This window comes from Saccopteryx bilineata, chromosome 4, assembly GCF_036850765.1.
Source record: "Saccopteryx bilineata isolate mSacBil1 chromosome 4, mSacBil1_pri_phased_curated, whole genome shotgun sequence".
In the NCBI taxonomy this organism is placed as follows: Eukaryota; Metazoa; Chordata; class Mammalia; order Chiroptera; family Emballonuridae; genus Saccopteryx; species Saccopteryx bilineata.
In genome coordinates, this window is record NC_089493.1 from 25954155 (window position 1) to 25966634 (window position 12480).

At 41.6% G+C, this 12480-nt stretch overlaps 1 protein-coding gene across 11 annotated transcripts in view; it reads right to left on the reverse strand.

Annotated features, from left to right (window-relative positions):
- Nucleotides 1-12480, reverse strand: part of TTLL5 (tubulin tyrosine ligase like 5) — a 308772-nt gene that overhangs the window by 138200 nt on the left and 158092 nt on the right. For all 11 annotated transcript variants that reach the window (XR_010731041.1, XM_066272631.1, XM_066272636.1 and 8 more), the window contains one exon: nt 4602-4732. Coding sequence is in view for 10 of the 11 variants with exons in the window: in XM_066272631.1 (XP_066128728.1) it covers nt 4602-4732 (131 nt within the window). In the remaining variant the exon portion in view is untranslated. The remainder of the gene's footprint in view (nt 1-4601; nt 4733-12480) is intronic.

Below are 12480 nucleotides of genomic sequence, written 5' to 3' on the forward strand. Positions count from 1 at the left end.
TGTCAAGTATTTCACACTAATGTGCACCAGATCTCGAGAACTTTTTCATGTTGCAAAATTCAACCTCAACAGCTGTTAAACACTAATTCCTTCTCCTCTCTTCCCCCAGCCTTTGGCAACCACTTTTCTACTTCCTGTTGCTATGATTTTGACTACTTTAGATACTTCACACGAGTGGAATTATACAGTATTTGTCTTTTTTTTTTAGTGAGAGGAGGCAGAGACAGATTCCTGCATGCATCTCAACCAGGATCCACCCAGCAAGCCTACTAGGGGGCGATGCTCTGCCCATCTATGGCCATTGCTCTGTTGCAACCAGAGCCATTTTTTAACACCTGAGGTAGAAGCCACGGAGCCATCCTCAGGTTGACCAGGGCCAACTTACTTGAGCCAATCGAGTCATGGCTGTAGGAGGAGAATAGAGAGAGAGAGAAGGGGGAGAGGTGGAGAAGCAGATGGTCTCTTCTCCTATGTGCCCTGAAAGGGAATCAAACCTAGGACTTCCATACACCAGGCCAACGTTCTACCGCTGAGCCAACTGCCCACGGCACAGTATTTGCCCTTTTGTCACTGGCTTATTTCACTTACTGTGCTGTCCTTGAGGCTCACCCATGTTGCAGCATGTGACAGGATTAAATCCACATACACTTTTCTTGATACTCTTTCTTCTAATTGTACCCCACAACTTAAATTTTTGACACACGTCTCCTGACACTGTCAAGTGTTTCACACGTATATGGCTCCTTCCCCACATCATGATCAAACACCACGTCTCGTCTTTTAGATCCTCTCAGCCCCCAACATTCTGCAGAAAACATGCAGGATACATCCCGGACAATAAACTGTGCGATCAGGAACTACTGTGATTTACTTATTGCTACTCCCCGGCATCTAACATAACACATAGAAGATGAATAGAACAGATTTTTTTTAAAGAACATAAACTCCATACTTCTGAGGACTAATCGAGAATTAAGAGATGGGAAGCGAGAGACATAAGTCTCCGGCAACATTTAGAAGACATAATCTAAAGTTAAAGTTCTGATGTGTAGCTTTCTCTGGAGTGGGAATGACCAGGCTGAGCAACTGTGCCCGTGACGTCTGTCCTGTCACAACAAGAAGGAACAAACTCAGAGACGGGCTTTCAACCTCCCCCACCTTTAATATCGAGGAACAGACAAATCCTCAGGTTGCGTGTGCGAAAAAGCCAGAGATGGATAAAAATAATTCAATGACAAATGCTGGAAAAACATACAAAGGGGTTGAAGCCAGACATTCGTGGGATTCCCTGACAGCTCCATCTACAAGGAAGGGCTGGACTGGAAAAAAACAGGGCCTCAGGTTTCTGCCAAGCCGTCTGAGGCCCTGTCCTTCCCAAATCATTCCAAGCAGCAGCCAAGACTTTACAGTAACCCTTCTAGGTCTCACAAAGAAAGATCCACTGTGAAACACTGTGAGCTCCTCACCCAGAAAGCGCTCCCCTCTGACGTGGTTCAGCTTCACGCACGGCGGACAGTCACGAGAAGACGCCACCGCTTATCAACTCTTTAGCTCCAAAGAAGTCCCCATGTACCCAGAAAATGGATAATTAAAAGATAGCTTGAAAAATCCAACCCATTTCATTGGCTAAAGAAAAGTTTATTAAATAGCAAGGAATCACCATCTAGAAACCAAATACGATCCCTTTAAGAAAAAAAGTGGTCTCGAACACTTGGTACCTGCATCCCGGAGGCTCTATTGTATAATTCTAAATTGGCCTTGCTCAGAGGCACACCTCAGGCTTCTAAACATGTGACTGTATTTGGCCCTGACTACTTTCTCTTCTGGAGAATGGCCTGCAATTAATCTCACTTATTACCTCTGAAAAGTAACAACAGAGGAATGGCTGGCCAAGTCCAACTCCGGAGTGTCTAGGGAACTGCAAGCTACATGGCCAGGCCTCAGACTGTCTGGGCAAGTCGTGGGCTCTCTGCCTTCCTCTCCCACAACAAAGCCTGAACAAGGACTCCAGACAGACCAAAGGAACCGAGGGATTTGAGGAGCTGGGGAGCTGGGCTGAGCTCACACTGACCCAATGGGAGACAACAGCCCTGAGGCTACATTTGGGATGGTTTCAAAAAGCGGGGGAAGAACAAGGTTGTCTGGTGAAAACTTGTGTGATCCATAAAATTGAGAACAATAGCAACACCACAGAGAAATGAAAAATAACACTATTTGCAGAGTTCTTGTGAGTCACCAGTTTTCATTCCTGTGGCTACCAAGTCACCGAAGCCTGATGAAACGTACAGGCAGTAGTGGGGGCTCTTGACATCAAGTCACAGTTCAGGACAGCCCCATGTGGTGAGCCATCGGAGGGCATCAGCACTGGAACCCACTGCTGCTATTGTGGAAGAACAAGTAAGAGTACTTCTTATTTCCTTAGCACCCACTTCTGGGGAGATCAAAGTGCTTCATGGCGATCTAAAAGCTCTCAAAATAGGCCAGTTTTTATGTAAGTATTCTTACCTAATAAAAACATTAAGTGAATAATTTAGGGTCACTTAGTGTAATAAAACTCACATCTCTAAGCTACTAATCCCATATTCATTAAACTTAGTCCTCTTACTACTGAGGGAGGAACAAGAGACTAAATAAATATCTACAGAACAGTGACTTACCAAGTGACAACAGAAATCGGGCACAGGAGGGTGTAGAACGCTGGCTGCAGCCCACACCATAGCCAGGTCTCGAGGACCTCTATTCCCTTAGGGCCGCTGTAGGGTGGGCAGCTCTGGGAATTCCACCTGGACTAGAACTCCCACATGAAGCCCCCAGGCTGTCCTGGCAACCAGAGGTTACCTGGGTGCAGAGAAAGATTTCCCTCCGACCCTGGACTGAAATGGGAGCTAAGATTTGGCCCTTATGCTTGAAGAATAGGTGAAGAGAAGGGAGTTGTAGGTACAACTAACCCAAAAAGGGAAGAGCAGGAAACTTTGTGGGGGCTGCTTTCTGGTGCAACGGCTCTGAAGTCGATCGCAGAATGTGCATTCCGCCGGTGCTCATGAGCAAGTCCGGCTGGGAAGCCGCTCCCAGGGTGAATTCGAGTCCCAGCTCTGACCCAGACAGCTCCCCTCATCTCTCTATGTTTCGGCACTGACAGATGCAATACCAAGAGAAGGCTCTACCTTTTTTTTTTTTAATTCCTTCATTCCATCTATAAGTATAACAAATGCTAAAACTCTACTTCTCCAAAATGTGTAATTTTGACACTTAGTTTATAAGTATGGACAACAGCTGTAGCTTTGTCATACAGATAATATAGCTAAGATCACAGTGAAAATGTTTTCACAGAAACAAGGCTGACTGTAAAATGAAAATGGAGTATTTGGAAGTATTTTATATGGAAAATAAAGATCTGTGGTATAAACAGAATTTCCTTTTTACAACTTGTGTTTTAGGAATGTGTTTACTATAGATGGTAAATCATCCAATGACAGACTTCTCCCAAGAAGAGAACTGTGTGGGAGGATGTCCTGTCTTGAAAAGTTCTGGCTCTTAGTCTCCAACGCTTCATAATTCTCCACTGAGATGGTTCTTTTCACTCCTGACCACAGTGATTACTGGTGTAAAATGCACGGCCGCGGAGCACGTGGAAATGGGTTTGTGTTGTTTCCCGGGCAGAGCCTGTCTCCCAAATCAGTGCCTTAAGAACTAATTCGAACACCAACATCCTTTAACAACAGTTAGGTATGTTCTCCACACCCAAGTCTTGGGTCACTCCTCCCAGTTTCGGGGCCAGGCAGCATTACAAAGCTGGCTGGCAGAGGCGGGGCATGTGGGCCAGGAGGTGGAGACTCGGGGACACCTGTGGCGGGGCATCTTTATTTGGAGAACGACAGCTCAGCTAATCACAGTACTCGGTAACGGTCACAGTGCCCTCCAGCTCACCAGACTCAGGGACAGATGAGATGCAGTGAGATCCACCATCAATAGCCACAGAAGCAAGGTATACTGGGCATCCTCCTCTCACGTTGTTTTTCACAGGGAGACTCGCATGGATCGAGACTAGAATTCATACAGTGGCCTCTTGTTTAATCAAGAAGCTGCTTTACGGCCAGAATCTCTCTGGATTTTATCCTCTGCCACTTGTCTCAACTACATGAAGGAAATTTCCTCCCCGCTTCCCAAATAAACACTGTCCAGGAAGGCTGTTCAACTATATAACCTACACAAAAACATAAAAAAAGAAAAGCAAATATGTCCTTCAAAAGAAGATTTCAAAGTTACTGAAACCCAATGTAGTACAAGGTACAAAAAAGAGTAAGATGAGGAGAAAATGTCAAAAGCCAGTACATGAAAATGTTAACTATCGGCAGGGATTAAACAGAGTATAAATTCTTGCTCTTTCACCCAGAAGTGAATATATTAAACTTTATCAGATATTTCCTTTTCATTTGATTTGCTACGAGCTGTCTTACAAGCAGACCGAGGCTGCAGGGCTGAGACAGGTGGGAAAGGCGTGTCTTACCAGAGTGTGTGCAGGTAGCTCAAGGTGAAACGCTTGCTTAGGACCCAGGCCAGCCCTGTGTCACCAGATGCCAGCTCCAGGGCCCTTCACATACCTGCTTGCAGGCTGGGGGTCTGACTGTATTGACCACGCCGGGCCACCAGGACTGAAGACAGGCCGCAGGGTGGGGGGCGTTGAAGCGCTGCTTCGGTTTACGATGCCACTTGCCAAATTCAGGTTCGTTACCTAGAAATGAAGTGAGGGAAATAACCTGGTTTTACAGAGTTTCAGAAAAGTATTATTAAAAACACATGAGAAAATCAAGTCGAGTCCAGGACTTGCTGACTCATCCGAGCGGAAACAGTGGCCGCGACAAAGGTGTCCACTGACGCTGGCTCTGCACACACCAGAGACTTCGCCGGAGTGAGGGTGGCTGGCGTCAGCGTACGCTAACGGTGTTAGCTCCGTGTGTGTGCGGAGCACTACACTGTCCCAGGCACCGCGAAACACAGGCGCATGACAAGGACAGCAGGAGTTACTGAGTACTCACCGTGTGACAGGCAAGGTTCTAAGAAAGGAGGCAAGCTACCTAGCCTCTCTGACCCTAGTTTCCTCACCTGAGAGTTCCAAATGCTTAATAAGATTTAGTTACAAATAATAATTATCATAATATACAAAGACATGGATTTAGAAAGAAAAAGGATGCATAGTCACTAGAAAAAATGGGCATTGACTTCAATAAACAATTTATGAAAAAGGAACACTGTTAGATAATTAAACATTTAAAACCAGTCATTTCCCCTGGCAATCAAAACCCACAAATTACAACATAGCACTTTTATGTGTTATATTGGCATACCATAATAAAAACCATAGTATCTAATAACAACAAGGCAAGGGGTGATATTAGCTAGGTACTTATATTATTTATGTGACTATAAATTGGTAGAATCTTTCTAGAAAAAAATATGGCAATTTATTTTCAAAAGTATTATTAAAACGTTTGTACACTTTGATGCTACACTGGAACTTCTAGGAACTATGCCAAAAAACAATTGCATATGATCAAAGACAGTGACTGTTATAGTAATTATTATGTAATAAAACTTAAACAATGTATAAATTATATGCATTGTTTACATTGATACATTATATGCATTGAACACACAATGCATACATTATATGCATCTCATTTCAATTACCATATTCTGTTGGTAAGCACTATTGTAATCTCCATTTTACAAAGAGGGAAACTGAAGCCTAGGATTGCACCGGGGCTTGAAAAAAAAAATGGCAGAACTGGGATCTGAATCATGATCTTTGGAAGCCTGTGCCCTTATACATGGCACTACACTGTGAATAGATTTTAAAAACAAGCATTGATTTTAGCATTAAAAAAGGAGATCTAAACAGCTAACAGCATTGTTAAATAAATGTTGCCCTATCCATATAAGAAAATATTCTGTATCCATTAGAATTTTTAAAAAATACTAATATATGAACATGCTGATGTTTTAAAAAGTCACAATCTGAAACTGGACAGAGCAGATCTGAATTTCCTTAAACACACACAGAGGTACACATTCATAAAGGATAAGAAATAAAAGTCCAAAACATATAGTATTCTTTTCTGAATGGTGACTTATTTTCTTCCTTATGCTTACCTCTATTTTCCAAATTTCCTACACTGGGCATGTTACTTTTATAATCCCAAAGAAAAATGTTAAGTAATTATGAAAAACACAGATGTGAGGTAATAAGCTTAGAATCCAGGTGGTAAGAGTAGAATCAGAAATAAAGTTTGAAAAGTACTTCAAAACAAGATGCACAGGGAGGTCGCAAAGGGGGACACAAAGCTGAACACGGGGTGCTGAGCGCGATACACTAGTGACGTAGGAGACATAAATTCCAAAACACTGTTCTTCTATAAGATGTCCTAAGAAACTAATAACTTTGACATTTACAAATAGAGAAATTTGGATTTTTAAAAAATCTGAGAATTCTGGAAGGAAAAGTCATTTTTAGCACGAGTATCGCGCTGCATTCCTAGTTACAGAGCTCATTAAGGAAAGGTATCCTAGGACTGTGTCTATTAAGTGAAAACTACCTGCCCTTCTAAACATTTGATTCTTTCTTCTGCGCTTCTGTCTAGGAGACTTTCAGCACCTATGTTATAATTACCCCCACCCCATCGAGCTCTGTCTTCCTAGAACATACATTGCTTATAAATGATCAAGTCATTTGGGGCCCACTTAGATACGGCCTCAGAATCTTCTTTACACAGTCCTGTAAGCAACCAACACCACTCAACAAGTAAAAAGGGAGATACACACCTATTTCCAATCCCTGTTCTAGAACAGCATTAGAAAGTACTAGAAAGTCAACAGAAAGTACTGCGATGATGGAAATGATGTATAATCTGCACTGTCCAACAGAGCAGCCACTAGCCACATGTGGCTACTATGTATTTGAAACGTGACTGCTGTGACTAAAAACTGGATTTCAGCCCTGGCTGGATGGCTCAGTTGATTAGGGCATCATCCCAAAGCACAGAGGTTTCTGGTTCGATCTCCAGTTGACTGACGTTCCTATCTCTCTCTCTTTCTCAAATCAATGAAATAAACATTAAAAAAAAAGAACTGGATTTTAAACTTCATATAACTTAAATTTAAAAAGCCACATGCAACTAATGGCTACTTTAAGAGACAACACAGCTCTAGAGCCTCAACTAGACCTGGCTGCATCTTTGGTGTACACATTTATGTCCTGCTAGAGTTTGGTCCAAACAAATTATCTCTAGATTGAACGAATTAAGAAATCCTTTGGTCCTTCCTTTCAGCTTCCTGGAATGTGAAGAATTAGTCACTTAACTAAAATGGCCCTAGAAGCACCTTGAGTTGGCCGGATAAGACCGAAGGTCAGGGCAAATCTCCCAGCCCTGATCAGACCGTAATAAATTGAATAAGCCAATTAGGGTTCACACCTGGTGGCTTCTTCCCTAACAGGACAAAGGGATGATAAATATGGCCGATACCGGTCGCCAGCTTGAGTGTGGGCTCATCTGGTTTGAACAAAGCTCACCAGCTTGGACCCAAGGTCACTGGCTCGAGCAAGGGGTTACTCGGTCTGCTGAAGGCCCATGGTCAAGGCACATATGAGAAAGCAATCAATGAACAACTAAGGTGTCGCAGTGCAACTAATGATTGATGCTTCTCATCTCTCCGTTCCTGTCTGTCTGTCTATCCCTCACTCTGACTCTCTCTCTGTCTCTGTAAAAAAATTAAATTAAATATGGCCGATACCAGGTGACATCCGCTTGTAGAACCAACTTTTTTGTTTTGTTTTGTTCATTTTTTCAAAGCTGGAGACAGGGAGGCAGTCAGACAGACTCCCACATGCGCCTGTTGGTCAAATAAGTTTGTAAACATGATATATATGTTTGCTCGCTTGTGACTTATATTGGGTGTGGGGGACAGGCTATAAGCAGGCCAGGTTGTTGTAGCCTGAGGTTTGGTTTTGGGACTAAGCTTTTCCCCACACCCTTGACTGATTGTATGATCTGGGTGGTGCACTCTCATGAGGAATCCAATTATGCCTTGGATAAGTGACTTTGTGTCGGAGACTTCCTTGTTTGTATATTGGATTAAGGGATTTTGGTTTTCTACACTATAAAGTGGGACAGACCAGGAGCTCAGACACACAGTTCCTGCTATCATAATTGCAGGGGCTCCCCTGATCCCTTGCCCTTCATGGGAAGAGCTGGTTTTCTGCTTTTCCCTTGTCTTCTTTTGTGGTTTGCCTGTCTTGGTGAGACACCAATAAATAGGATGGCCCCCCATCCTCTGACTCCGCCATTTCTTTATCGTCTGCCCGAATCCAATGGGAACCTGCATGTGAATGGTCACGATGGCGGCTCCTGGCCTTACAGCCTAGAACCAACTTTGATTAGATGAAGAGAAAAATGACAAATGGCACTTATATATACCTGATTTGCAATGATGATTAACATTTCGCTACTTTAGAACATTAAAGAAAACCAGGCTTATAGCACGTAAAGACATGGGATCAGTCACAAAACAGATGGCTCATCATTTTTGTTAGGAATATTGGTCTATTAAGGTGGAGGTTGTAGCCACTGGGCCAGTTGACTTCTCTGGGCTAATAACCAGTCTCTACTACTAAATGCAGGCTGGCCAACTCATGAAGTCATGCCTTTGGTCACAAAAGGGTCTGGAAAACAGATGAGATAGTTTAACTAAAATCCATTTTAATTACTGAAACTATGACTCAAAAAACACGCCTCACTGATAATGGATATCAACATCTTTCTGTGCAAAAGACAGTACACTCATGTAACACTCATGTAAGAACATTTAAATCTATGTTTGGCTCTCTAAAATGTTCTACCATAATCAATATTTATGTAAATATGGAAACTTCCAGGTTCCCTATAATAACTAATAATAATAAACAAGCCATATTAGCACTAAAAATGGCTAAATTCAGTGAACAGTTTGTTTTTGCCAGGCATTGTTCTAAGCTATATATGCTCATTTAATCTTCAAGACAACTCTGTTTGATAGGTATAATTATTTCCCCCACTTATAGCTGGGAAAATTTAGGTTGAGAAGTAAAATAACTTGCTTAAGAAAAAATTATTACATGTCAGCCCCTAATTTCAATTCCTGGTCAACCTGATGCAAAACCTTCCAAATCTTGTAGTTTTAACCAGTGTTGCTCCCATGCCTGGAACCACTGAGCCTCGAACTCACAATTCCGTCTGTGCACCAGCAGCAACTACACTCGCTAACCATGCAGACTGAGCCCGCCTCAGCCCCAGCGAACCCGAATCTGCATTTGACAAGATCCACGGTAACTCACCTGCATGGTAAGGTGTGAGAAGCACTTGTTCTAGGGGATGGTAGAAAAGAAAGGAGAAAACAGGAAAGAGGAGCCACTCAGTGGTTCTCCTCCATAAAGCTTAGGGGATCTCCCAAAACCAGCTCGATGGGGTGAGGAGCAAGATACACAACAATCAAGGGGAAGGAGTAGAGAAAATAATTCTATGAGGAACTTTAAGGTCTTACTATTTCTCAATGCTGTTTGTATGTTCAAGTATTAATATGAGTAACTGTTTAATATGCCAAAGTTGCAAAAGTGGAAAATGCAATTCAGAACAAGCTTCAAAATATTCTGAGTCTCCTTGTTATGCTGACATGAGAAACAGTGGTTATTAAAAATAAACCAAAACATTTGAGCCTAAAAACAATCAGCTTGTTAAATATTGCTCCACCCTTGCCTTTCTCTAGCTGGTTAGCTAAGCGAATGACTGCCTGCAGGAAAATCCAGTCGTGGATCCCACCCGTACCTAAGGTGTAGGCAGCCGTTTCACCCCTTGCCGCTCCCCTCCTCCTCCCCGTCCTCCCGGTCCTCTGCTCCCATCTTCTGGAGCAGCTTATCCAGAGAGGTTCCACTCTTGTTCCTGTCTTCACATCCATGGCCACAGTGACCTCAGTGCATTTTTTTTTCTTTTAATACCAAAACACTGTTTATTTTACAGCCAGCCTTCCGAATAAGGCAGGTGAGCAAATATCTGAATGTGTGGGGTAGGGACACATTGCACGCATTCCATCTAGACAGGTGTTTAAATTACAGCAGGAATAAATACAGGTGATGGATTGAAGAGAAGGTAGGAGAAACAGGGAGGGAGCCAGTTTCCGGCGGCTGGCCCGCCCAAGTGTTATTGCTTGTTACTGCTGTTTGCTAAAAGTAGTGCTGCTGCCAGCGCTATAATTAAAATATGATGGTACTGCCCTGATGGCTTCCCAGAATATACCCACCACCCACCCAGATGCATAACCTTTTGGTATCCGATGAGGATTTGGGGCCAGGCCTAAACTAGATTCCTGTTGCTCTAGTTGGCATGCTCTAGAAATACTGCAGTACTGAATGCTCAAAAAAGTCCAAATCTCAGATAATTCAACAAGCATTTACTGTATTGCCTGTCATAGGCGAGGCCTTTGATAAAGTCCTAAGGGTACACACAGGTTAAATTGTGGTCCCTGCCCTGAAGCCATGAAGGAATGTGTGGTCTAGTAAGTGTAACAAGACACCTAGACAAACAGCGAAATATAAGGCTTCCAGAATGTAAGTGTCATAATAGAAGTGTGAAGGAAATTCAGAGAAGTCACCTGAGCTGGGCCTGGAAGGGTAGGTAGGAGGCATGGGGGGGGGGGGGCTCATGGTAGTTACTAGCTGGAAGAAAAAAGCAGAAGTAACACAATGACAGATAAACAGGAAGACTGTCTGAGACACAGAGAGCAGCCTAATTTGGCTACAACCTAGAGCAGTGGTTCTCAAACTTTGAGGTCAGGGAGCATTTAAAATCCTACAAATAATTGTAGGTGCACTATATACAAATTTCTGAGAAATATGTTATAATAATTAAGTCAAATATTAAAGAAAAAAATATAAAGTCCAAGCGTGCTTTTATGGTAATTAAATGAAATAAATATGACAAAATTAAATTTATTCTGACATTAAAAAACATTTTTATGTTACATTTTTGAGTTATGCTTTTTAGAATTTGTAAAAAAAGGGGTTAAAAAATAAAAAAATTACAAAAAAGTTATCTTTTTATATATATAGATACATTCTTAGTAAGATTTAGTAAATTCGGCAGGTCCTGGCATGAATGTGTTAAAGTTTTTTCATTCTTGTGTTTACGAGAGACATGAGCCTGATGTGTGCTAGCGATTTCTTCAATGTTTGGACATATATTTGAATGGCAAACTTTCATTTCCTTGTCAATGCATTGAAGAATTCCTCTCTTTTTACTCCTAATTGTGTTGAGGGTAGAAAATCCTAATTCACATAAATAGGATGTTGAAAATTATAGTAAAATGTTCAAAGCTTTTTTAGATATTGCCACATATTCTTCTTTTATAGAAATCCAAAAGGCTTCAAGAGACAATTCCTTATGTTTAATCATCAATCCACGATCAGGGGATATAGCTGCCAGTTCTTCTTCTGTTAATATTAAACCAAAATCACTTGAAGCTTCCATGAATGGGTTTCTAATCCAATCGTATTGTTCAGTGTTAAGTGATGGAAAATAAGAACCCTATTTTTCTTCTAAACTTATTAAATGTTCAACTATTATTGGAAGTGTTTCATTTATGCAAGTGTTATTTACCAATGGAAACATTTCCAAATTACCTTCAACAGCTTTTCTTTTCCAAATCTGTAGTTTTCTTGGAAACGCTTTCATTTTGTCAGTGGATGTGAGAATATTTTCTTCTTTCCCTTGCATGCTATATTCAAAATATTGAGCTGCTGAAATATATCGGCCAAATACTGTAACCTGGCAATCCAAAATTCGCACAGAAGGAGGTTACAAAAATGTAACAGTTTCATCTCTTCAAAAAACACAAGAAGTTCTTGTAGCTCGTGTACACGACCCCTTCACAACCACCTCGCAACCACCTTCACAACCACCTCAACTCAGTGCGTAAAAGCAGCCGTCTGGGTTGTGAATCCATATCGATACAAAGCTTTTCGAATAAACGCGATTTGACAGGTCTTGTTTTAATAAAGTTTACCATCTGAAACTTGATCTAAAATTTCTCTTAATTTTTTTCCCAATGTTTTTGCCATCAAGGCCTCCCTATGAAGAAAGCAGTGAGTTACAAAAACATTCTCATTTCGTTTTTTTACAAAAGATGTAAGACTCTTAACCTACCATGGAAGGGGCGCCATCTGTACAAATGCCTACACACGACTTCCATGTTAGCTGCTATTTATTAAGGTAGTTATTCAAAATGTTAAACGTCTTCACATTTTGTAGACACACCTAATTTTTTGCAAAAAAGAAACTGATTTACTATTTGATCTTTATTAATAAAGTGGATGAATGCTAAGAGTTGCGCTATGTTGGTAGTAGTGTCTGTTGACTCATCAATTTGCAATGCAAAATTTGAATACTGAAGCCTATT